The sequence below is a fragment of the Schistocerca serialis genome, chromosome 2 (genome assembly GCF_023864345.2).
Source record: "Schistocerca serialis cubense isolate TAMUIC-IGC-003099 chromosome 2, iqSchSeri2.2, whole genome shotgun sequence".
NCBI lineage: Eukaryota > Metazoa > Arthropoda > Insecta > Orthoptera > Acrididae > Schistocerca > Schistocerca serialis.
Window position 1 is genome coordinate 64,846,677 of NC_064639.1, and position 27,759 is coordinate 64,874,435.

A 27,759-nucleotide genomic window follows, 5' to 3' on the forward strand; every position below is an offset into this window, starting at 1 on the left:
CTTTAGACAGTCGAAATCTTTGTTTTGATCACAAAATGTGAGTTGAGCATAGCCCTTATCCTCAAATACTTGATGTAAGTATTTGACGACAAAGTCTATACCATCCACAGTAGACGACTTTTTCCTAAAACCATATTGGGACTCAGTAATTATTCCTAATTTTTCAAAGTAAACAGATAGCTGTTGGTAAATTACACATTCCAGTATTTTAGAAAAGGCTGAGACTATGGAGATTGGTCTGTAACTGGAAGGTGAGTATATCTCCCTTTTTATATATTGGAACTACCCTAGCCGCTTTGAGTTCTTCGGGAAAATATCCATCAGATATACATTTATTTGTACAGAATGTTAAGGGGTACACAATATAGTCTATTACTTTCTTTAGTATATTACAGGATATGTCATATATATCTACACTGTGTCTACACTGTCTGAAGATTTCAACCATTTTACAATGCTTATGATAAGACTAGGTGAGACCTCGGAGAACATAAACGTGCCTGTTGGTGTTCTGCAAACATTTTTAGAAAGTAACTCTGATGAACTGATATCAGGTTTGATTATAGTAGTTCCTACATCTTCAACAGATTTAATAAAGAAATCATTGAATTTTTGGGGACTTATATTAATGCTTTTCTTCTTACATCTTAGCAACACCATTTATTAATTTCCATGCAGCTTTGCACTTATTTGTGGAATTATCAATGGTATTGAAATTATGTGCTTTTTTGGCTTCCACAGTGGCTTTTTTATACTCATTCCTGCATTTTATATAGGCTAATCTGCCATGTCTGTTTTCTGATTGCTGCATATATTGTGCAACACCATAACTTGGTTTTCCATATTTGATAATCATTTAGTGTACCCTGGATTTTGTCTGTTTGTAGCCCTGTTTGTAAAGCCTTTGTCAGTTAATGTGCATATCCTTATGGGGATGTTGTCATGAAATTGCGTCAGAAATGTTTTAAAAAATCTCTCAAATAATAGTGTCCCTGACAAATCAGCACTAAGACTATAACTTGTGTCACCATGACATTGGTTGAACCAGTCTCTCTCACCAAGGGACTTACAGAGCTGAACAATTTTGTCATCTGTGACGGGTCTGGTGATTATAACTTTTGGGACAGGCTTAGGAATATTATTCTTATCAATACAGAACCTACTTGTGTAGTTTAAAGATACAGAGTCATGATCTGAAAATGGAAACGCTGTAACATCACATGATTCTCCTGTAGTTTTAAAGTTGACAAAAATATTGTCAAGACATGCTTCATCTGTTGTGGGCCTGTTATTGATTGAGTGCAAATTGCACTGTCTTAGAAGGTTTTTCAACTCAGTCACAGTACATTTATGTGCTGTTATATCGAAATCTGCATTCAGATCTCCACCAATTACTGTGTCATAATGCAACCTTCTGGTCCCTCTTAGTACATCTAACGGCATGTCCAGTTTTTCTAGAAATACATTGATGATACCCTTAGGTGACCTGTAAAGGGATACTATTACTAACTTAAAACATAACTATACCAGTGGCTTCAATGTTCTGTTCCTCACACAAATAATCTAGGTCCAACTTAACAATGGAGCAGCTGAATGACTGGTTAATATATATTGCCATACCACCTCTTTATGCAATTTTCTACAGTAACTATTTGCTACATTATAGTTATCAAGTTTGACAACTGGAAGTACGCTCTCAGTAACCAACCCAATGTTCACTGACAGAAAATATCAAATTTGTTATCTAGTCCAAAACTGTTTACAATAAATTCTTTATCTATTACTCCTTGAACATTAAGATAGCAAATTTTAAGAGCATAATTTTGTTTATTTTAGATTGAACTTTTTGGTGAGGTGTTATGAAATTTGTTACACTACTTATCTCGTGGGCTTCTTCATGTTGCTGCCTTCCACTAAAAAATCATTTAGACGGATTGGAGGTGCTGTTTTCCGTCTACTCGTAACACTTGATGCTGGTGAAACTTCTGCTGTTACTGCTACTGTTACTTCCTTTTCCACTGCTGCTACTGATGATGTCACTGGTGACTGTGACGCTTTACATGTTTGGACAGATGTAATTTTTTCATCATAGAGTGTATCTGTAGATGTTTCTTCCTCATATGCTGTTGGTGCACTTTTCTTTTCTGTTGTCGCTGGCAAAAAACCTGTTGCAGATAGTGCTGTTTTTATATACGCCTGATGTCTTTATCACCTGCAGAATTTCTATGGCCAGCACTTTCTTGCCTAGATTGTTTCTGTGCAGTCCATGTCTAGTAAAATGCCCTGTTACTGAACTCGTTGCTTCAATGAAAGTTGTGTGCACAAAACCGCTACAAATCTTCCTGAATTTCCAATTTGTTACGACGATTTCTCGGTTTACACATGAGTCTTCTGTTAAGTCGTGTCTGTAGGGAATGTTTACAACAAATACCTCCGCCTGTGAAATTTTTCCTAGCGATTTTTTCAGTGTTCTTACAGCAAGGGTGCTTTCATTTTTGTAGACATCGTTTCCTCCTCCGATTATGACACAGTTGACGTCGCTTTTCACGGCAGTTTCACAGTTTTTCAACACTTCCCGTAGAGGAGCACCAGGTTTCGAAATTCCAGTCACTTTATAATCGGACTGCATATCAGACATGATTCTAGCCAGTCCCTTACCATGACTCGTCGATAATATGTATATTTCTTCCTTCTTCTTCATTGTTTCCTTTATTGTCTGGTATTCAGTTTTATCACAAGTTGCTCTCACACGATTTTTTCGTTTAATGGTATTTGATGGTAACATGTTTCTGTTGGCACTTATTTGTTCAACAGATCTTTTCTGAGGAGTTACCTGTTACACTGAGATTTTTTGTCCGCGATTCTGAACTGTCTCCATTTAGAACAGTATTTATTCATTAGTGGAACACGAAAAACATTGGTATTTAAAGCCTGCCTTTTGGCCGTGCGGTTCTAGGCGCTTCAGTCTGGAACCGCGTGAGCTCTACGGTCGCAGGTTCGAATCCTGCCTCGGGCATGGATGTGTGTGATGTCCTTAGGTTAGTTAGGTTTAAGTAGTTCTAAGTTCTAAAGGACTGATTACCACAGATGTTAAGTCCTATAGTGCTCAGAGCCATTTGAACCATTGGTATTTAAGACAGGTCGTGAGATTTTCTCAGGCCTAATATATACACACTCTCGTTTGCCTGTTTGCGCATCTGTGGGAAGGTCCATATAGTCGATCAAGCTTTTCAGCATTTCTGCATATTGTCTAGCTTTACTTAAGTCACTTTGCAGTGCTTCCCTCACACTTATTTCGAGTCCAGCGTTGCACATTTCAAGACCGTTGCACTCAGTTCCACAGTCACATGTAGGCCTATGTTGACCGAGATTTGCTTCCGCGAAACAACAAGAATGATACCATTTTTGTGCCACTACACATATTTTAACACGTTTTGACACTTTTTTTGCACATAGCATACAATTCACTGACGTTTGTCCAATTTTGACACTACAAGAGAGTATTTATGATTATACAGCCGATAATTCGGCACTCACCAGAAATCACCCCGTATTCAAACTAGGAAAATCCAGGGTGGAATGTAACAATATTATGAAAAGGAAAGTTGCTACTCACCATATAGCGGTGATGCTGAGTCGCAGATAGGCACAACAAAAAGACAGTCACAAATTAGCTTTCGGCCAGTATGGCCTTCGTCAAAAATAGACGACTCTCTCTCTCTCTCTCTCTCTCACTCACACACACACACACACACACACACACACACGACTGCAGTCTGTGGCAACACTATTATCCCGTATTTTTAGTTCTGGTTCACTGAGTGATTGTATTGTCACTGAGATATGCCAGTTGCTTTGTTAGCTTCGTACTAGTACCAATGACTATATTCGCTAGACCTAAATTTACAGCACTTTAATTAGCATGAGTGCTGTGTGTTTTTGTTTAATAGTTATTCAGTAAAGTCATTGCTATTTAGCTATTTGTATAATTGTCATATGGACTACAGATTAATAAGAAGTTCATTTTGCTTTTACCGCCTTTTTAAACTAAGTTTTTAAAAATGACCTCAAAAATCCAGCATATTTGATAACCCAGCATTGACAGATCCCCAAGCATGCGCAATTTTCGAGGTTCTAATGCACTTGATTTCAGAGTCATGAAAGAAGTTAGAGTATGTGGAAGAGACCTTTAGGTTTTAAGTAGCAAAAAGTATTGAGTGATAGATGTAGACTTTGACCATCATTAACTGTTTATGAACTGCAGATTAAAACGAAAGAGGCTGAAAGGAGGGAGAAAACAGGGGGGGGGGGCAATTACAGAGATTGATCCTGAATAAGTTGAAAGAACTGAATTTCTTGAGAGTTTCAAGGATAGGAGTAAACAGTAATTGACTGAAACATATGGAATAAATTGCTAGAGAAGATGAATGGGTAGCTTTGAGTGATGAAATAGTGAAGGCAGCCAAGCATCAAATAGGGAGAAATTCTTGGATAACACATAAGATATTGAGTCTAATTGACAAAAAGAGAAGATATAAAAATGTAGCAATTAATGCAAGTGATAGGAAATGGAGATTCCAAAAAGTGAGATTGACAGAATGTGCTAAATGACCAAAGAAGAACGACAACAGTATTATGAGAAAGGCTATTCACCATATAGAGGAGATGCAGAGTCACGGACATGCACAAGAAGACCGCTGTACATTTTAACTTTCAGCCAAAAGACCTCTGACAGAAGAAAACACAGATGAGCACAACACACACACACACACACACACACACACACACACACACACACACACACACACACACAAAACCACTGTCTCTGGACACTGTGGCTGGACTGAGTTGTGGGTGGGAGCAGGAAGGTGCAGTGCAGTTTGTGGGTTGTGGGAGCATACAGGGAGAATGTGGGGCTGCTGGGTACAGTTGGGAGTTTGGTGGGGCAGATTGGAAAAAGAGAGAAGGGGAAAATGACAAGTGGGTGTGTTGATGGAATGGAAGGCTGTGTTGTGCTGGCTTGGGAGCATGGAAGGACACAGGTTAGTAGAGGTCAGGGGCTAGCAAATGTTGGGGTCAGAGGGGTTACTGGAATGTAGGATATATTGCAGAGAGAATTACCATGTGCACAGTTCAGAAAGGGGAATGGTTGGATGAGAAATGTGAGGCTGTAGGAGCATGCATGACTACAGGGAAAATTAGATAGCAAGCCATAACAAAACTATACAACCTGACATATGAGGGTTGGAATTTAAATAGTGGCAACTATTTATTCACAACTGATACAAAAGAGTTACATGTTTGCACCTGTTAATGTCCTTCAAAATAGTCATCAGCATTGTGCAGAACCCATTGCCAGTGATGTGGAATGTAGCATACCATTAGCAGAGCCTGTTCTGTTGATGGTGCGAATGGAGTGGTCTAAAGTTATGGTGATTCTCATGTATGACAGTAATGGTGTTATCCTAATGCATTATGTTCCTCCACAGCAGACTGTCAGTGCACGGTATTACTGTTCATTTTTGGAGCATCCCCTGCGACCAGCTTTGCGAAAGAAGCGGTGACACTTCGTGCACGACCCACCCGTAATTTTGCACAACAGCACTGGTGCATACAGTGCAAACTGTGGCTGCTCTGTTTGGTTGATGGGACTGGGAAGTACTGTACCATCCACCATACTCCCCAGGCTTAAGATGAAGGAACCAGTTCATGGCATTTGCTTTAGAACTGTTCTAGAGATTTGACAATCAGTAGATCGCTCCATTCGCACCACCGACAGAACAGGCTCTGCTAACGGTATACTATGCCCCCCACATCACTGGCAATGGGTTCTACACAATGCTGGTGACTACTTTGAAGGACAGTAACAGGTGCAAACATGTAACTCTTTTGTATCGGTTCTGAATAAATAGTTGCCACTATTTAAGTTCCAATCCTCATATAAGTTACTTCAAATGACTGAATATATTCCTCCCGTGTCAAGAACAGTTTTCACACTTATTCTAGAAAATTTTGTTACTTTTTTTCTGTTACTTATAAAACTTTAAGCATTAATTTTCTTGCTGGTGTGACAAATGGGTAGTAGGTATTTGAACGTTATTTATCAACAAAATAACTCACTCCAGAGAAAAGGTCTGTATACAACAACAATCTTGATTATTCAAAGACTGTGGCCTCCAGAACAATAATGGAGTCTTCAGTTGGAGGGATGCCTAATTCTGGCTTTTTATGATAAGATTCTATATTTATCAGATTCTACACCGAAATTGGGCGGAGCTAGCCCCTCTTTTGACTATAATGTATCACAGATCCCTCAAACAAAAGTCTGTGCCCAGTAGGCGCAAGAGAATACAGGTCACACCCAATTACATACAGCAAGGGTAGCAGATGTGATTCACAAAACCACTATCCAATTTGTTGTTGAAGCTAAGAATATATTCTGAACTCAAACATAATGAGGCATCTCAAATAAAATTACCTCCTCCATGCCAGCCAACACAGATTCCAAAAATATCGATCGTGTGAAACCCCACTCGTGCTTTCCTCACATGATGAACTGAAAGCTTTGGACTGAGCCAGTTAGTGTATTTCCCTCTTGTGTGGGCTCTTGAACTTCTGTTCTGATGGTCTACATTTTCAAAGAAGGCATTTAGGAATGCTTCACAAGTGGTCTTGTCATGTCCACCACGTGCAAAACTGTAATTTTTCCAACTTACTGTTGTATAGTTACAGTCTCCTCCAAACAAAAACTTTATAATTCGCCATAATACATAATAGCAAACTGAGGTTTTCTGTAAAGTTTTCGGTTACATGTGAGGGTGAGCATAGCCGTTGATAGAAAAAATTTTGATTAAAAGTTTATGCCTATCATTGATACTGAGCCTTGCCCAAAAAATGATGTATGCACCCACAGTTTATATCTTAGTGAATTTGAGTTTTTTGTCTGCTGTGACAAATACATCTTCTGCATATCCATTAGCCTATCCTTTCGATATATGTTGAGATCCAACTCTAAAATCTCATTACTGTCAATTTTGGGCTTTAGTTGGGCTTTAGTTGGGCTTTAGTCAGCTTCCTGTTCCTAGTATTATACGAGCTCCACTGCTTTTTAGGACTGCTTCAATTCTGAAACTTTATAGCAACTGCTATCGCTGTTGATCGTTATGGATTGTAGTAGTTTCACCTGCGGAGACAATATCTATGTATCTCAGACTGGTACTCTGGGGTCTTCCACTGCTGTCAGTACCTGGACTGAAGCTAAAACATCCCTTGTGTGCTTTGCACACTTCTACTACTCATCTAAGAACCAAGGGGACAATAATGTAGATGGTGAGCCTCACTGAAACTTCTTGGTCTTCTCAGCTCTCTCTCCCAATCACTGTGACAATCCAGTTATGACCTCGGACCACAAACAGCAGTTATTATTGATTTCAATATGATTTAAAACCTGCAGTTGGTTTCACCTTCTTTCCTCAGTGGCTTTTGTGATCAATGAAGTGAAAAGCTTTCCATAAATCTAAAATTATATGTATTGTTAATTGTTATTTGCCATTTGAATTATAGTACTATTGAGACACTCATGTATTGCTGAGGTAAAAAGACACTTACCAGAAATATAATTTATAACATCAACCAGCCACAACTATGGTTTAAAACACTTTATTTAAATTAAACCATTACTAGTTCTGGAAACTGATTTGTAATAAATGTGAAACCGGTAAAGGTTTGATTTAAACAAATGTTTTGAAACAATACGTGTGCCTGGTTGCTGTTATAAATTATAAACATTATAAATTTTATAGTTGTACTGCAGCCACAATTCTTGTAACATCTACTTTTGACAAGATAGCTTTAAAGACATTGAACATAAACAGTTGTTTTTCAGAAAAATACACACACACACACACACACACACACACACACACACACACACACACAAAGAACTAGTTTACACAGAATATGTCATTAGAGGAACAATATTTCAAAATATTTTGATATAGTTACTGGAAGTGAGATTTATTGATCATTTTGTGTTAAAAGTTTGTAATACTTTGGTTGGCAGGTATTGCCACTGTATGGCTTTTGAGTTCAGTAATGTATCTGATTTGCCATAGGAGCCAATGAGTTCAGTCACTTTTATAAATTTATTTGGAGCTGTACAGTTGATGAGTCAATACATATTGATGAGTCTTTATTGTGTACTAAAATTTTTCATTAGTTCGTAAATAACTTAATTTTTTATCATTTTTTACTCCTTCCTAAGGTTATACAGTGAAGTTAAACTGTGGCCAAAACAGTAGATTTCTCTTATGTAGAGTTCTATGATGTAGGGTCCTATGCTCAGTTCTCCAAAAGCAGGAACGTAATAACAGTAAACAGTGCTGCTGCCAGTTTTCTAACACACAATAAAATGCAGAGACAAGTATGCAGCAAGTATAAAAACTATTGGTATAAGTGTTTCAGAGAGAAATTTGAAATGTTGGAGCTTGATTATATTCCTTTCTGTTGTTCTGTACTGATAAGTGCCAAATGGAAGGAAAAAAAGCACTGCAGGCAAGTTTTGTTACAGTGTACAAATTCACTTGTTATTTACAAGGGAACATGGTTTTATTGACAGGCAGTGCTCCCAGAGTGCAGGATAAGCAACTTCACCACAGACTGGAATTCAGGAATCTACCTCAGTGCTCTTCTGGATTATTGCAAACCGGGACTGTTTCCACACTGGAGGAGCTTAAACCCAAGAGACAGGTAAGATATGCAGTGTACATAATTTCATATTAAACTGTGAAGCCCAATATAAATTTGAGATGTACACAAAAGGTTTACAATAAAATGGAGTACCATCATTATAAGATGCAAACAGAAACAACATATAGTGGACATGATGAATTGCAGAGAGGCACAACAAAAAGACTCTCACAACTATAGCTTTCAGTCATTAAGGCCTTTGTCAACGTAACATATTGTCCAAATCACAGTTTGGATTTCTTAAAGGTTCTGGTATAGAGAAAGCTATTTACACTTACAGTGAGAATGTACTTAATTTATTTTATAATAAATTAGAGGCTACCGGAATTTTCTGTGACCTGTCAAAAGCCTTTGGCTGTGTGAACCACAGCATTCCCTTAAGTAAATTAGAATATTATGTTGTCACCAGCAATGCTGCGAATTGGTTTGAGTCTTATCTACCTAACAGGAAACAAAGGTTGTCGTTGCAAAATATCTGTGCAGTAAGGAGTCAGTCTTCATCTGACTGGGAATTAATTCATGCAGTGTTCCTCAAGGCTCCATCTTGGATCCATTGCTATTTCTTGTGTACTTTAATGACCTCTCTTTTGTTATATTGCCAGATGCTAAGTTTGTTTTCTCTGCAGATGATACAAACATTGCAATAAGTAGCAAGTCAAGTACAAATTTAGAAATAGCTGGTAATGAAATTTCCACTGACATTAATAAATGGTTTAAAGCTAATTCACTGACATTAAACTTTGAGAAGAACCACTATATACAGTTCAGAAGTTGTAAGAGATTTCCTTCCAGCATGTGTATAACATACGAATACATGCAGATTGGAGAGGTTGACATTGTTAAATTTCTGCACTTACAACTCTGTAATAAATTCAGTTGGGAAGGGCATATCACAGAATTGCTTAAGTGCCTAAACAAGTCTGTATTTGCAGTGAGAATGATGTCAAATGTAGGAGATATAAATATCAAAAACTTGCATACTTTGCTTGCTTTCATTTTATTATGTCATATTATGGGGTAACTTATCAACCGAGTGAAAGTTTTTAGGGTGCAAAAGTGTGTGATAAGAGTCATTTATGCTGTAAATTCAAGAACATCATGTAGAAACTTGTTCGAGGATCTTGGTATTCTAAACTCTTCTACTCAGTATATTTATTCCTTAATGAAATTTGCTGCAAGTAATATATCTTTTTTTGCAACAAATAGCTCAATACATAGTACCAATACCAGGAATAAGGACAATCTACATAAAGACCTAAAATCAATTACCTTCGTCCAAAAAGGGGTCCAATATTCAGGAACACACATTTTCAATAAATTGTCAGCAACCATTAAAAACTTGGTTTCAGATAAAGCACAGTGTAAACAGATTTTGAAAGACTTTATGGTAGGCGATTCCTTCTATTCTATACATGAATATCTTAACAGTGATTGTTAAGCCAGTTTAAGTAAAAATGTCTTTTTAGATTTCAGTTTTGACAGCACTTGATCACAACAGCAAGATTTGTTATTTTTTGTATGATAAATTATTAATAGTGCATAACAATGTTTCATTCTGACAGCATGTTAAGTATGCAAATATTAGCTGTTCCTATTTTGACAATCTCTTGACAAATGATCAAGGTAATAAGTATTACATTCAAATGTTTTATGTTTTTATGTTATACTTTCTGACATGTTCCACACCCTTGAGAATCATCTCATTTTTTGGGTCTATGGAATGAAAACTGAATCTAATCTAACCTCTAACAATAGACACACATACGCATGCATATGTACACACACTCAAAGGAACTCAACTCTCACACACAACTGCAGTCTCAGGCAACTGAAACCACACTCCTGAGACTGCAGTTGTGTGTGTGAGTTGCATTTGTGTGAGAGAATGTGCATGTGCGTATCTGTGTCTATTGTTGACAAAGGCCTTAATGGCTGAAACCTATAATTGTGAGAGTTTGCAAAAACAGACATAATGTCTTATGGGATAACAGCAATCAGTGATTTTATGTTACTTTAAATCCGTCTTGATTGCAAATTTTTTTTTATATTATTCATATGACCGGTTTCGGTTCATTCAGAACCATCTTCAGATCTGATATTTAAGTTACAGGAGTAACCCGTCTAATTCAGCAACTTTCACATGCTACGTCACATTCTCACCAGACCAGAAGTCCCATTGTTCCTGGCATTACACTTCACTAATTTTGACTAAATCTGACAACAACCTATCCACTTTCTTTTTAAATTAAGGGGTCTAACATTCCACACTCCAATCTCTAGAATGCTGGTTTTTGTTTTTACTTATGACAACATCTTCCTGAGTAGTTCCCACCTTCAGACGGGAATGGAGGGAAGATATTTTACCCCCAGCATATCTCACCCTAAAGGATGCCATTATCATTATGCCATACTGTAGAGCTACATGCCCTTGGGAAAAATAACAGATGCAGTTTCCCCTTTCTTTTAACTGTTGCCCCTACAACTGATGCCAATCTTCAGGAACCACTGGTTAGTCTGGCCTCTGCACAGATACCCTCTGATGTGGACCACAGTTCATGCGAGACTACATGAACACTATTGTGGACCTCTCGTACGCCTTCATGTTCGACGTATTCACTGGCGGTGATGTTGTCTTCTGGCAGGGTAGGTGTGTCACAGTGGCACAGTTGTCATATGGTGGTTTGAGGATGCGATAATGAACACACTTCAATGTCTCAACCACTAAATTCAGTGACAAAATACATTTGGGACACTAGCTGGCACAAGCTCATGTGCTCACAGATCACCTGCCTCTAAGTTACAGGAACTGCATGACCTACGGGAAGATGTAGGGTGCCATGCACCTCCGGATAGTAACAATTTTTTAGATCTGTACACACAGTATCATTGCTGTACTGCAGTATAAAGGTGGACCAACATGCTGCTAAGTGGCCATTATGTTTTAACTCAATAGTATATATTTTTGATGTTGCTTTGATTTATTTGTGGCAAATGCATGCATAAACATATTTCCTGGTTCCTTTTTTTTCCATCTTTAGAACCAAACAGAGAATATCTGGTTTTCAAACTCAGGTAATTATTATTCATTTGCTCATAATTCAGGAAGATTTAACACTGCTTCTCTAGGAAAACATGCGTGTAAGAGAAAGTTTCTACTCACCATATAGCAGAGATGCTGTCTCACAGTTAGGCGCAACAAAAAGACTCTCACAATTGTTACTTTAAATCCGTCTTGATTGCAAATTTTTTTTTTATATTATTCATATGACCGGTTTCGGTTCATTCAGAACCATCTTCAGATCTGATATTTAAGTTACAGGAGTAACCCGTCTAATTCAGCAACTTTCACATGCTACGTCACATCAGCACAAAATCAAACTGGGGTAACTGTAGCGAATGCATCACTGTAGCCGAGATACACACAAAATCGACACTCACCACAGTAGTGTAAGTTTATATGCCGACCCACTCTGCAGACGATGAAGAGATTGAATCTGTAATGAGACAGAAGAAATTGTTCAGTTAGTAGAGGGAGACAAAAATTTAATTGTGGTTGGGGACTGAAATTTGATTGTAGGAAAAGGAAGAGAAGGAAAAATAGTAAGAGAATATGGGCTGGGGGGAAACAAATGGTAGAATAAGCTGTCTGGTAGAATTTTGTACAGTGCACAGCTTAACCATTACTAACACTTGGTTTAGGAAATTTATAAGAAGGTTGTACACGTGGAAGAGGCTTGGGAATACTGGAAGTTTTTGTGTTGATTTTGTAATAGTAAGACAGATATATCGAAACCAAAAACCAAAAAGATGGAACCTGAATAAATCGAAGGAGCCAGAATTCAGTGGCCAGAGACAGTGGTCATGTGTGTCTGAGTTGTGCTTGCATGAATGTGTGTGTGTTGGTGTGTGTATGTGTTTTCTACTTTAGAAGAAGACCTTTTTGGCTGAACACTTAAATGTATAAAGTCTCATTTTCATAATAAAGTCGTTATAACTCCTTAAACAGTTGTCTATCTATTATTCTTACAGCACGTTTCTGAGCCATGAAGACTTTTTTGCTAAAGATGAGCTACCCCAGAACATTATTCCATGTGATATTATTGAGAGAAAATATGGAAACATGCCTCCTTATTGATTTGTATGTCCCCAAGATTTGCAATGAGTCTAAGTGGAAACATGGCTGAATTAAGTTGTATTAGGAATTCCAAAATGTGCTTTTTTCTATTTAAATTCTCATCAATATGAACACCTAAGAACTTTGTAGACCCACTGTATTTATTATTTCCTCACTGTGTGTTACACATATTGTAGTGCCCTTAGATGTGCAGAACTGAATGTGCTGCATCTTTTTAAAATTGAAGGTGAGACAATTTGCAGAATAGAAGTCAACTATACTTTTAAGATCATTGTTTACTATTTCTTCTGTTGCTACATGTATGCTTGGATTGATTACAATACTAGTTGAATGTGAAAAAAGAACCAGTTGTGCTTGCTGTATATTTGATAAAAAATCATTTATGTATAGGAGGAACTAGCACACGTGAGATTGAGCCTTGTGGAACCCTATACACGAATTATCCTCTGCCGGAATGATGTCCTCTGATTACATTTGTTGCATTACTAGGTACAAGTTTCTGCTGTTTTGGGTTAGATATAATGTTATCCACAGGTTGGCTATACCAACAGTCATATAAAACCTCAGTTTATCTTAGAATATTGTTACTCACACAGTCAAATGGCCTTTGATAGGTCACAGAAAATTCCAGCCGGCACTATTTTGTTACTTAATGTTTGTAAATTTAGTGAGTGTAAATGTAAATGGCATTCTCAGAAGAATAACTCGCTGAAAATAGTTTTGTTGACCAGGTGAGATACTATTACAGAGTAAATAATCTTCTCAAAAATTTTGGAAAATTATGTCAGTTGTGAAACAAGTTGAATGCCTTGAGTTATTGATTTGTTATGTTTATCAGGTAAGACAGGGCTTATTATATGGAAACAAATCTTTAGTACTGTATGGAAAACACCATCAAAACTAGATGATTTTTATTTTTCAGAGAATATATAATTCCTTAATTTCAGAAGGAGAAATTGGTGATACATTCATAGAAGTGAATTTTATGAGAGTTGCTTTTTCAACATACTGCTGTGTTTTTCCTCTTGAACAGTTTGTTCCAATATTTTCTACTATATTTAAGAAATGGTTATTAAATATATCTGTCACCTGTGACTCATCATTTAAAGCCCTTGCAGTCACCGAGCGAGGTGGCGCAGTGGTTAGCACACTGGGCTCGCATTCGGGAGGACGACGGTTCAATCCCGTCTCCGGCCATCCTGATTTAGGTTTTCCGTGATTTCCCTAAATCACTTCAGGCAAATGCCGGGATGGTTCCTTTGAAAGGGCACGGCCGATTTCCTTCCCCATCCTTCCCTCACCCGAGCTTGCGCTCCGTCTCTAATGACCTCATTGTCGACGGGACGTTAAACACTAATCTCCTCCTCCTCCTCCTCCCTTGCAGTCAGTTCTGTATCCTGTTCTGTGCCCGGTTGTAGTGCCTCTTGCTTCATTACATACCATAACCTTAAGTCTGTTGTCAGAATAACTGATATCTAACATAATGTGCATAGCCTTTGATTTTTTAATGATGTTTCTTAGTCATTTTGAGTAGTTTTTGTAGTGTGAAAATACTGCAGTGTCTCTACTTGTTCTTGCCAACACATACATTTTTTTTTACAGGGATGTTCAATGTCTTTCCTGATTAGCTTCTGCAGAAAGTTATTTTCAAATCATGATCTGAATTTATCATGGAACAGATTAAATTTTATGTTTGTTCATTATAAATTTCATCCCAAGCTATCTCTTGTAAACTGTTCTTAAAACCATTTATATGGAATTATTAATTATTCTAACTGATTTCCACTGAATTTGTCACATAAACTAGTCCTATCTGTTGTGGAATAAGCCTCAGTAACTGCACAGTTTGACAGGGTCACCACCTGAAAGTGCTGTTGTATGACTAATCCTTAAAATGTGTAGTAAAAAGCTTCTGTTTAAGTTAAAAACTGGAAGGTCACCAATATCACATTTCTAAGATCCTATTGGTGATGACAAGGTATCTTACAAGTTTACACACTGGTAGCTAATATGGAGATATGTGGAGTTTCATAGTTCATATTTCTTCAAAAAGTAAAACTCCATACAGGATAGGTGAAGTGGACATATGTTGCTTCGCACACAATTAAACAATGGAAAGTCCAGGTAGGAATATCCACTCTTTGGATATTATAGATTGCTACTTACTATAAAGATGTAACATTAAGTTGCAGACAGGTACAACTACAAGACACTCACATAAACCTTTTGGTCACAGCCTTCACCAGTAAAAGAGAAACACACACACACACACACACACACACACACACACACACACACACACACACACACACACAATTCATACACACAAGTAAGCACACCTCATGCACACATGACTGCTAACTTCCTTAAAATACACATCATCAGCAAAAGAGAAACACACAAACCATTCACACACAGAAGTAAGCATGCCTCATGCACACATGATTGCCAACTCTGGCAACTTGGGTTGGAGCTGCCATAGTTGCTGATAATTTGTGCATGAGATGTGCTTACTTGTGTGTATGAATGGTGTGTGTGTTTCCCATTTGTTGTTGGAGGCTGTGCCTGAAACCTTTTATGTAAGTGTTCTTTTAATTATGCCTGTATGCAACTTAACATGTATTCTTTATGGTGCGTAGCAATCTATTTTTTCCACATTATTAATATTCACAATTACATAGAAAAAGCCACAGAACTGTAGTTGATCTGAAATTTGTTGAAATGACCCGAAACACACGTTCTGATTGTCTATTACTCATTACTATAAAACATGTGCTCTCAACCCAGTTTTTACAAACATAGATGCAAAAGGCTTCCAATGCTGGGCTAAAGAATAGACTTGCTGTACCAGCTGGAGACTGATAGCAAAATAAACAGGATGACAGAAACCTAATAGGACACTGACTGAAATGATGCAAGCTTTAGCCTTATAAAGGCTCACTCCAGGATATCACTGAACTTTGTTAATTTATAATAGTTTACAAATTCCTTGGTCAGAAAGTTGATCTTTTACCAGCTGTTGATTTTGTCATTATATTTTGTTTGTATTCTGTTTCTCATGAGCAGTATCTGTTAGGCTATGGAATACTATTTTATGCCTATGCAGTGGGAATCATGGGTTTATGACCATGAGATCCATCTTCTGTGATAAAATATAGTATATTTTTGATTAGGGACTAAGGCTCCTTAATATGGTTGTCAATAGATTCAGAAAAATCAGACAATCAGAAGTATATCAAAAGATCCTGGAAATTTATGGTAGTTCAGCTATACTTATATTTCCCTATTAGCTCATAAGATTTTTTTCTGTGGACGGAGGTATGAAGTTTTGTAATTGCAGTCACTTTTGATTGCTATCATTTCTGATGAAACTATTTAGCTCATTGCAACCAGGTCAACAAAATGAATAAGTAAGTTTTGTGGAGTGAATTTATTTCTACCATTCTGATAATTTGCGAGATATGTGCTTAATATGGAAACTTTAACATCAGAATTTTCGAAAGAAAATAAGTGAAAATTTTATGTTGACCTTAATAGGTGAAACAGGTGCCGGGCTATAACAATCTTTAGTTCATCAGAGTCACTTCTGCCAGTGGATTTCCCCATTTGCAGCCCTTATCACTTGAGTGAACCCCATTCATCTCTGCTCTGCGTATATAATTTTCTGACTATTTCTCATGGCCACACGACACCAGGTGGCATTCAGTCTGGTGGCAGGAAAGAATTGTAATATTTTAGCTAATCAGTGTAAATTAAGAGAGGAATACAAGAAACATCTGGTCTCATTACCACCATACTAGTTTGCTGTTTGGATTTTTGCTATTGACATCTTTTTGGATCAGTCCCTTGTTATATTAATTATTTCTCTCCCCCACAGAAGTACCAACTTTATTACTTCTTCTTCTCTTTGAAACTTGATACAGTTTGAAAGGTCTGTGTGGAAGACAAACAGTATAAGAAGTGATATAACCATTCACCATATAGTTGAGGCATTTAGTGGTTGACAGATGCATACACAAGATATTCGGAAAACTAAACAGTGATAAAAATATCTTTTTTGAAGCTAACAGATTAACATCCCCCCTCCCCCACATGCATACACTTACAAATACCTATGCTAGTGTGGTCCCTGAAGGAAGGGTGAATATTTTTTGTTTATTACTGCCTAGGTATAATGGGATGTTCTAGCAAAGACTCATTATAGAATTAGGGACTTTTCAGCCAAATACTGAGTGAGATGTTAGTGGAGGAGAGAGAGTCCTAATTGGTAATGTTTTTGGGAGAGGATTTCATGTTTCGGTATCTGCCTTACAATGAAGGGGAACCTCTTGGAAACATAGGTCACAACCAGGAGATGGGAACTATTTTTAATTAAATGTGGGATAATATGTCCAATTCAAAAAATTAAAGCCTAGTGTATGTGCAGGTGTACTTGTGTTTTTGTATACGCACAGTAAAGCTGATGTCTCGACTGATAGGGGTTGCAGCGTGTTGCTACCGATTGCAAGTTATGTGCTGCAGGTTATGTGCTGTTGAAATGTGTGTGGCATGTGTTAAATTTTAATGGAGCAGTCCTTACACATAACATTACAATAGAAATTGGTTGTTATCTGTTATTGTCTTATACTAATATTAGGGCTTGCAAGCTGCTTGCTTACACACCAAGTGTTATAGGCTGTGAACAATTATCAAAATTGGTTAGCACATCAGGCTTCTCATTTATGAAATAAAAAGTACTATAGACTATTTTCTACAGTGCCTAGAGAAATTTTTACAACTATGGGGAACACATGATTTTTGAGTGTTTCTGGTGGAGTAGCTACATTCTCTTAGAATTATTGAATCCTTCAGCTGTTCCACTTGGTATGTGAGATACCTGAGGCAGATTAAAAACTCAGATTTTGATAATTACATAATTATTATTTGAAGAAGACAGTTACTGACATGCATGCTCATTACTTTATTATCAGTTTAATAACTCATGCTCAGTAAATACTGAGTTGATCTATTTTTAGAAGAGTGCTGGTAGAAATTAACGACAGAGAAGATCAGTTTTGCTTCTGGTGAAATACAGGAATGTGTGAAGCACTACTGATGCACTGACTTACCTTAAAAGTTAGACTGAGAAAATGCAAAGCTGCATTTATAGTATTTGTAGACTTATATAAAGTTTTTGACAATATTACATCAGTTAAGGGCATGAAAAGGAAGTAGTAGTTCAGAAGGTAGTAAGAAGGGTTGTAGCCTTTCCTTAGAAAGGAGGTGGGCTGATGACATTGTAAATTTGCCAAAGACAGCAAAGGAGTTGGAAGAGTAGTTGAATGGAACAGATAAAGTCTTGAGGTTACAAGGTAAACATCAACCAGAGTAAAATAAGAGTAATGGTGTGTAGCCAAATTAAATCATGTGATTCTGAGGAAATTAAAATAGGAAATAGACATCTGTGAGAAAATTAACTGACTGTGGCCAAAGTAGAGAGGAAGTAAAATGCAGATTGCAATACCATGAAAGAGAAATTTATTAACATTACAATAAATTTCCTCTGAAATGTAGCCTTGTATGAGAGTGAAGTTTTGATGATAAACAGTTTAGCTTAGGAGAGAATAGTTGGTTTTGAAATGGTACTGAAGACTGGCTGGGCAAATTCAGACAGCTAATGTGGTGGTTTTGAATCAAACTGGGGAAAAAAAGAGAAATTTATGGTACCTCTAAAAGAAGGAAGTGAGTGATGGTGTAACTGTTTGGTAGCTTTTTGCTCAGCAGAGATTCACTCCTTTTGAGTGAGGTGAGGGAAGTGCCTCCATGTCATACCCTGCCCATGAGAAAATATTTACAATTTCCAGTGTTAGTCTCAACTGCATAAGGTGACTGAATTCATCACTATTTGCGGGGGTTCTAAATTGATCAGTTAAGAAACTGAGGAGGTGTTCAGAGATTACAACACATAAAGACAAAGGTTATCACTAAAATATTCATATAATAGACCCTATGTCTTTTACATTGCTGAGAACAGCCTTCACAACAATATGATTGCAGTCAAGATTTCACAGCAGAATACTGTCACTTAAAGTGAATGAAGCAGTGCTAGTAAATTACTAGCTGAGTACTGGTTACAAAGTGTTAAACAGTGTGCCATTACTTTGGAAACTAAATTCAAGCTCTACTCTATAGATGTGGGGAAAGCCAGAGAGATAATTTTGCTAATGAGAGTTTGGTCAAGCTGACAAAGGGAGGTGGTTGCAATGTCTGATGTCAATGGTGGCTTGCAGCATGTAGAAGCCTGCTACAGTGCTCCTATTATTGCTACATTAAAATGCTGGCATTGTTACAGTTTTTGTCTGAGATAATGAACAGCAAAACTGTAACAAAACTAAGCGTCGAGTGCCAGTAACCAAATGTGAATTTGGCATCTTCCAAGCACGTCATATAAATGTGACTACTAATTTTCACGTGGGCAGATCAGGGGTGAGGCAGCTACAGCAAAACTTTAGTGGCCCCTGTGTGACCAGCCTTCAGTAAACCTTCATTACTAAACAATAGGTCTCCTGACAACTTCTGAGAAAGGTAGTGGCTTAGTTCTGCCTGTTGGAACAAAGAAAGCAGATAATTCTTTCATTTCTCAGAAGTTTCCTATTCTGCATAGGTGATAGGTGCCAACCAATGCAAAGAAGGAAGCCATCTTTATCAAGACACCTCTTTGAAGAAGGAGCTGTTTAAATTTTATTCAGATTCTAACAGATGTCACCATTACAGAGAAATTGCTAAATTCTCTTACATTGGTCATATCATAGAGCACTTTCTGGGATCCCATTCTGCTGTATGTAAGGAGCCTGACTACAATTGTCTCTTTACTATTTTATTTTTGTCTGGCAGAGAGGGAAGGGATGTAAGTATCAAAATAAAATTAACATTTAAAAAAATGAAATACACCAGAGTGTTATTTCTAAAGAAGGAATCAATATTCTGTAGCAATATTGGTTTGATGTCAATTAATTGATGATCTCTTTCTTTTTTAGTTGACCTCATGCGAGCCTTCATGTAAGGGCCTCAATACGTGGTGAAGTGGTCTCAACTTGTAACATTACAGTGGGAGATGTCCTGAGGCATCGAGGAATGATCAGTTGGGTGATGGAGGTGGGGGAGAGGAATGGGGGGGTGGGGTGGGGGGTGGGGGGTGAAGAGAGAGGTGGGATGGAGTGGGGGGAGGGATAAAATTGTAGAGGAAGAGGACTATGTATTGACTGCACTGAGCAAATTCAAATGGGAGTGGGTTGCACTATCTGTTCAGAGGTAAAGAGGCTTCCACTGCATAAACTAGTGTGGAGAATTGCATTGAACCAATCTTCAGTCTGGAGGCCAGAACAACAAAATATGTTAGAATTTGAAGATGTTTTTAAAAGAGTTCGTATTAAATGTTTGTAGTATGTATTCACCAGCTAAGTAAGTATAATCTGTTAATAAAAACTATTTTGCAAGAAGCAACTTTAATTTATGTTACAGCATTGAAAACTGCCGTAATGCTATGGAGATAGCAAGAAGAGAGTTCCAGATACCAATGGTCCTTGAACCAGAATATTTAGCTTCTCCTTTCCTTGATGAACTGTCAGGTATGACGTATTTGTCATATTTCATGAAAGAGGACAGTCCAGGATATCATGCTACCCTGCGATGGGTGAACAGTCAAGTACCTGAACTTAACGTGCGGAATTTCACTGTGAGTATGTTTGGAAAGGATTTGGAGTATTTAAATTTTGATATGATATTTCTCACCTCCCTTCTCTCTCAAAACTGCCACTTTCATTTTGCTTTTCTTACTTATCCTCCTTCCACTTTCATTGCTTTCTGACTTGTCTTTTTGGAGATCACTTTGCACTGATTTTATTCAGCTTGGTTCATTTTAGTTGTGTGATGAGATTCCTGAACTCAGCACGGTTAATTTCAGAGAGACTGGAATGATGGAACTGTACTCTGCTCCATAGTGAGGTCACTGGGTGGTCCTGTGCCAGGATATGAGACAATGTCAACAGATCCCAGCTCTTGGGAGAATAATCTCAGCAAAGGTGAGTATAGCATTCATGATACAAGATTTTCATTTTGCATATGCCACATATTAATGTTAATGAGTAAGCAATTTAAAAATAAATTCAAAATTTTCATCAACAACTAGCTGGTTTATTACTTGTGATATGACGTCACAGATTGTGGCACAAATACAGCTGCTTGATGTTGCATTTCAACAGTTACCCAAGTACAGAATTTAATGCAGCCTTTGTTCTGTAATGGAAATTGTTGGGTTTATTGTTCACTATTTGTCTCCCATAAAGTCATCCCAATATTTAGGACCTATAGTGAACTATGTAGGAAGACCTTAGTGTGAAATCCACATTTAATTACTAATGAAAACTACCTCAAGAATTCCAAATCATTGGTTGTAACTCATGTTATTATTTTTTCATATGAGGCACTTAGTGTTGCTTTCACAAATTACATAAATGATTTACTCGATTTGGGTAGTATGTTATTATTTTTTCATATGAGGCACTTGGTGTTGCGCCATTAAATCCAGTGAAAACGTTCATCAACATTTTACACACACACACACACACACACACACACACACACACACACCACACCAGAATATGTTAAAACTTCAAGTTCTTTTATAGGAAACAGAAAACTTAAGTACTTGATAAAGGTGGAAGTGAGATGCACATTTTAATGTTTAGAGTGGTAGGTGTAATAAGTATCTGATGTATCAATTCTGAAAAAGAAGAGGTATGGGAAATATGATTGAAGGGTCCAGGAAAAGAATGAGCCGAGTCCATTTTTTCATTTTTTGAGGTTTCACCAGTATATGAAACAGACCCAAAATTTCCTTCTGTAGTAAGTAGGGTAAAAACAAGTTCAGTTGTTCTGTAAATGATGTTTGAAAAAAATGCAGTACAGTAAAAGAAAGAGTTCAGTCCATATGAAATGGGGAAATAAAAGGCTTAGTCCATTAAGTGCTGGTCTTTAAATAATGATACAGGTTGCAGCCCTGGTGAACAGTTGTTGTCAAACATTGTTGTACTTATGTGCATTCCTGGTACATTAAGCTCTTGTGTGCAGGTCTTTGTATAGTGCACTTAAGTGTCTGCAATTCTTTGAAAGTACGGAATGTGAGTCATTAAGTAATGCCTGTAGTGAAAGTGTGGAAGGAGGTCAGCAACTAACGAAGAAAAGAAAAAAGTATGGTGGCTTATCTCAGGTAATGAAGAAAGATTTAACAATGCAACCTGTAGGATGGAGTTCGAGGACAAATAGGTGATGGCATAGAAGATGTTGTAGTTTGTTATAAGGCATTTATGGAAATGCACAGCATATAGAAAATTAAGATTCAGTATTTAGTGTCAAGTCTTCGAACTACTAGGAATGCCCTTATTGTTAAGAGAGGACAGCTGCATATGAAGAACAAGTACATTTGACTGACATTCCAAACATCACAGTGGAACAAGTATGTCATATCTGGAGTAGATCGAGCCACCAGATTACACTAAATGGAGAAACTTTGGGAAAGGAAGAAATTGTTGACTGCTAAGATCTAAGTGTAATCATTGTAGACTCAGTTGTATAATGCTTTGTTGTAATGCTCCAATGTGGACATAAACTAAGTAAATATATAAATATAATAAGGTGTTGCAGTGATATGTTTTTGTATACTTGTGCATCATAAGAAAAGCAGGTGGTACACATGAATCCTCTGACATGATTTGTGTTTTGTCTTTGCTATGTTATAGATGTTCATGCTATTGAGCTTAAGTCTGCTATTATCTAATGTCACTGTATCTTCCACTTTCAGAAATGAAAATAATTTTGTACATCCCAGAATTAAGTGCTGTTATCTATGTGGATAAACTATGAGACCATGCAGCTGGTCACCCCACATGATTGCAGTTATGATAGATGCAAATTACTGCAGGCCACAGAAAGAGTCTATGATAGATCACTCAACAAATTACTGCAGGCCACAGAAAGAGTCTATGTAACGCACAAGCCACCTGCAACAAGTACAGTGACATTGGCAGACCTTCCAGACAAAACTGACGTCTGCCAGCCAAAATCATGCAAGGCTACAACTCCAGACTGCATTGCCATCACACAGTAATGCCCATAGAGCATTTCTAAAGGAATTCGAGACTTTGGGGTCACAGTGGAAGCACTGAGAATTCAGTTGCACATGCAGCAGAGACGTCAAGGCACCAACCAGTTCAAACTGACACCACTGCAACAAGAAACCCTGATGACAGTGCAGAAAAGACTAAGTGTCAGATAGGCATACCGGCATGACATAACTTGTAGACACTGGCTCAGACCTCAGCATACTTCCTGTCAGCCACACACTGCATGACAAGCAGGATGTTCAACCACAGCTGATGGCAGTTAATAATTCCACGATCAACACTTACAGATACAAGGTGTGCACTGTCGAAATTGGTTTCTACAGTCAGTTCATGTGGTCTTCCGTAATCGCCGATGTGTCCAAACGTGTATTAGGTGCCATCTTCCTAGCATATGTTGCACTGCAGGGAATACAGTTGCTATGCTTAGTGGACAACAATACATAACAGGAGCATGAGGCCATCAAGCTTATGGTGTGTCACAGAGGATAGAGAATGCAAGCCTCTCGAAGAAACTTATCAAAACTGTAACGTGGATGATTTCTGATGATTGTGAAAGTAAGTCACTAAGTGAGTTGGAAAAAAGCACAGGCCATGTCCATCTGCAAGATGGGTAATAGAAGTGATCCACAAAACTACAGTCCAGTTTCCTTGACATCAGTTTCTTGTAGACACTTAGAACATATTCTGAGTTCAAACATAATGGGGTATCTGGAACAGAATGACCTCATACGTGCCAGCTAACATAGATTCAGAAAATATCAATCACATGAATCCCAACTCGGTGATTTTTCATGTGACATTCTGAAAACCTTGGATCGATGCAGTCAAGTAGGTACAGTATTTATTGATTTCCAAAAATCATTGGACTCTGTATCACATCAATGCCTATTATCAAAAATAAATTGTTGGGGTGTCAATCAATGTTTGTGACTTGACTGAGGATTTTTTGGTAGGGAAGAAACAGCAAGTTACCTCAGCTATAAAGCCATCAAAAGATATAGAGGTAATCCAGAGAAATATGTTAGGACCCTTGCTGTTCATGTTGCGTATTAATGACCTTGTGGAGAATATTAATGATAACCTCAGACTTTTTATAGATGATACATTTTCTGTAATGAAGTACTGTCTGAAAGAAGCTGCTTAATAATTCAAATAATTCAGGGAGATCTTGATAAGATTTCAAAGTGGTGCCAAGGTTAGCAACTTGCCATAAATGTTCAGATACAGAAAATTGTGCACGCCATGGAAAAAAAAAAAATTGTAGTGCCCTGTGCCTGTAATATCAGTGAGTCACAGCAGGAATCACTCAACTTGCAAATGCCAGGGTGTCACACTTCGTAGGGATATGAAGTAGAGTGATCACTTAAGCTCAGTCATGGGTAAAGCAGATGGCAGACTTCAGTTATGGGAAATGTAATCAGTCTACAAAGGAGACCGCATATAAACCACTTGTATGACCCATCCTAGAATATTGTGCCCGTGTGTCAGACCCATACCAGATAGGATTAACAGGGGGCATTGAATGTGTATAGAGAAGGGCATCAAAAAGAGTGACATTGAATGTTTATAGAGAAGGGCATCACAAATGGTCACAGGTTTGTTTAATCCATGGAAAAGTGTCACAGAGATACTGAAGGAACTGAACTGACAGACGCTTGATGGTAGACTTGAACTATCATGAGAGAGTCTATGTACGAAGTTTCAAGAACTGGCGTTAAATTATGACTAGGAATATAGTACAGCCCCTTACATATTGCTCCCATAGGGATTGTGAGGACAAGATTAGATTATTTACAGCATGCACAGATACATTTAAATGATCTTACTTCCTGTGCTCCTTATGTGAATGGAATGGGAAACAACTGATACAATGGGACATACCCTCTGCCTTGTGCTTCACTGTGGTTTACAAGAGATAGAAGTAGTAGTAGTTGTACAGTTGCAAGTAGCATTCACCACAGTGATGTCAAATACAATACAGTGCCTGTTATCCACACTACAGCAGGACAACCTGTCTCACTATGCGCATGCATAAAAGCACCAGAATGACTGACAGAGATGAAGATGATTTCTTAGATGTTACACTCTGGAGTTACTTACTGTCCCTACCCCTGGCTCACAAAAAAGAGGGCATGTGGAGGGCACAGCCTTTGAACACGAGAACAATTCTGGGCAGGTATCTGGTGCCCATGCCCAACATGCAGGACTTCAAATGCACACTGGCCAGTGCAAGTGTGTTTAGTAGCCTTGACCATAAGAAACATACATCTAGAGGGCTGCAGTTATCCTGCTATTTGGTTTATTTGAATTTTTATTCATGTGTTTTTGTCTAAAAACTGCCTCCTGGACATGCAACATTTTGCTGATGTCGTACTCAGCAGACTTAAATTTTGTTTCTCATACTTGGACAGCTTGCAGTATATTCTCCCAGTGCTCAAGCACAGAAACAACATCTGTACAAAATATGCCAATGGCTGTTTGACAATCGAGTGGTATTAAATAAAAACAAATTTGTCGTAGGAAAGACTCAAGTTACCTTCCTGGGTCGTACTGCCATTGTGTGGCATCTTACAAAGAAAGACACACACATGTGGGCATATTCACAAGTCCCGTGCCAACACAGGTCTCCGTGAACTTGCTGACATTGGAAGCTTTCAGCTAAATCGACATCCACAAGATCTACATTCCCCGACATTCACATCCACCTCCTCGTCCCTCTTCCACCGTCAGAGGGATACAGGTACTGATTCACAGCAGTAGACAGCTGTACACATTGGGCAGAGGCAGCTGTGATCACTGATATATATATAAACATTTACATGTACATGAATTGCAGGTTTTGGGTGCTTTCTCCATGTGACAACTGACTGAGGCTGACAGTTCAAGTCTGTGCTATTCCAGAAACTAGCCAAACTGTGCAGTTTTCAATGGCACTACACAACTGGCTGTCACCTTTCTAGTAATGATACAGTAGAACATTGGCACAGAACCATAATGGAGTCAGTAATGTGTCACAAAGAAAAATACCATTAGGCCTTCAAATGGTATACAAGATGTGTACAATATGTATTTTACTTTATTACTAGATCTGTGTCGTTTACCAGCCATGACTGGACAGACTGCGTCAAGATTAATTACATATATACGTTTAAAAAAATATTCACAAAATTAAGACATTTATACTTAATAGAAACGATATTTGTTTGTGCATTCACTTTGGCCACTATTAAAAAATTCACCAATGGAGTACAATGGGTGTTCTTTCAGGTTCTGTGTTACTCTCCTTCTGAATGTTTCTAGTGACAGGGATTGCACTTCTTGAGGCAGTGAGTTGAACATCTTTAGGGCAACCACTCGAAAGCTGTCCTACGTTCCCGTCATTTGACACCTGGGTATTTCGATGCTCCTCTTGTTAGTGGTATTGTGATTGTGTATATCTTGCCTCATGCTGAAGACTCCTTGGTTTTCTTTCACACTGATGAGACATAAAAACACATACTGGCTGAAGACTGTCATAATTCCTAACTGCTTGAATATAGGCCTGCAGTCCTCCTGTCTTTTGCTTGACATGATTATTCTGAGAGCTTTTTTTCTGTAGAATTAGCACATCCTTACAACCTGCAGAATGTCCCCATAACAGTAGGCCATAATTGATGTGGCTATGGAATAGGGCATAATATACTGTTATGAGATATTGTCACTCAATACACCTTTTAACCTCCTCAGAAGGTATATTACACAGGAGAGCTTGGAGCACACGTACACTGTGTGTTTGTTCATTGTTAGTTTCCTGTCTATCATGAAGCCCAACAGTTTGACAGCCTCCATATTATCATGGCATCCGATGTTGTTAACGGGGCATATCAGAAGTTGTGTTTTTTTTTCTCATTCATTTTCATTTTATTTTTGATGAACCATTCTTTAATGTTTTGGAAGAGTACATCTGTTTCTTGGAGTGATTCTGCAGCAGTTCTTCCTTTGGCAAAAAGGATGGTGTCATCAGCAAACTGTAGCATATTGTTGTTATAACCCATATCATTGGCATAAATAAGGAACAGGAGAGGCCCTATGACGGACCCTTGGGGTACTCCATGTTCCAGCTTTTGTTCTTGTGATGTTGGTCCATGAATTGATACCACTTGTCTCCAGCTTCCCAGATAAGACTGAAAAGTTGCCAGAACAACACCTCCGACACCATAACACTTCAATTTATTGTGCAGTATCTTGTGGGGAATGCAGTCGGATGCCTTGCTAAGATCACAGAGTGTCAGTGCCACACTTCCTCTGTCTTCAAATCCTTGCCTTATTTTTCTGGTTAAGTCCAGTGTTGCCATAAATGTTGACTTTCCCTTGCGAAAACCATGGTGTGTGTCCTGGGAGAGCTTATTTACTTCAAAATAATTCTGAAACTGGAGTTTCATAACAGACTCCATAACTTAGCTAGAATAGGAATGATAGAAATTGGTCTGTAGCTGGACACTTCACACGGGTCACCTTTTTTGTAGATTGGTACTGTCCGCGCTAGTTTAAGAAATTTTGGGAAGGCACCAGAGGATAAGCATTTGTTAATTGCTATAGATAATGACTGAGCAAGCTCTAGAATAATTTTCTTCAGCACTGTGCAAGACATACCGTAGATATCTTCGCTCTCTGAATTCTTGTATGACTTAACTATTTTTACGATATCCTTAGGGTGCACTTCCTTCCAGTTTCCAA

The 27,759-nt window shown here is 37.9% G+C and overlaps 1 protein-coding gene across 1 annotated transcript in view; it reads left to right on the plus strand.

The window, feature by feature from the left end:
* LOC126456767 (filamin-A) overlaps positions 1–27,759 on the plus strand; it is an 885,319-nt gene that overhangs the window by 218,092 nt on the left and 639,468 nt on the right. The window contains exons 3-5 of the mRNA XM_050092525.1: positions 8,618–8,748; positions 20,384–20,597; positions 20,826–20,943. Coding sequence (XP_049948482.1) covers positions 8,618–8,748; positions 20,384–20,597; positions 20,826–20,943 — 463 coding nt within the window. The remainder of the gene's footprint in view (positions 1–8,617; positions 8,749–20,383; positions 20,598–20,825; positions 20,944–27,759) is intronic.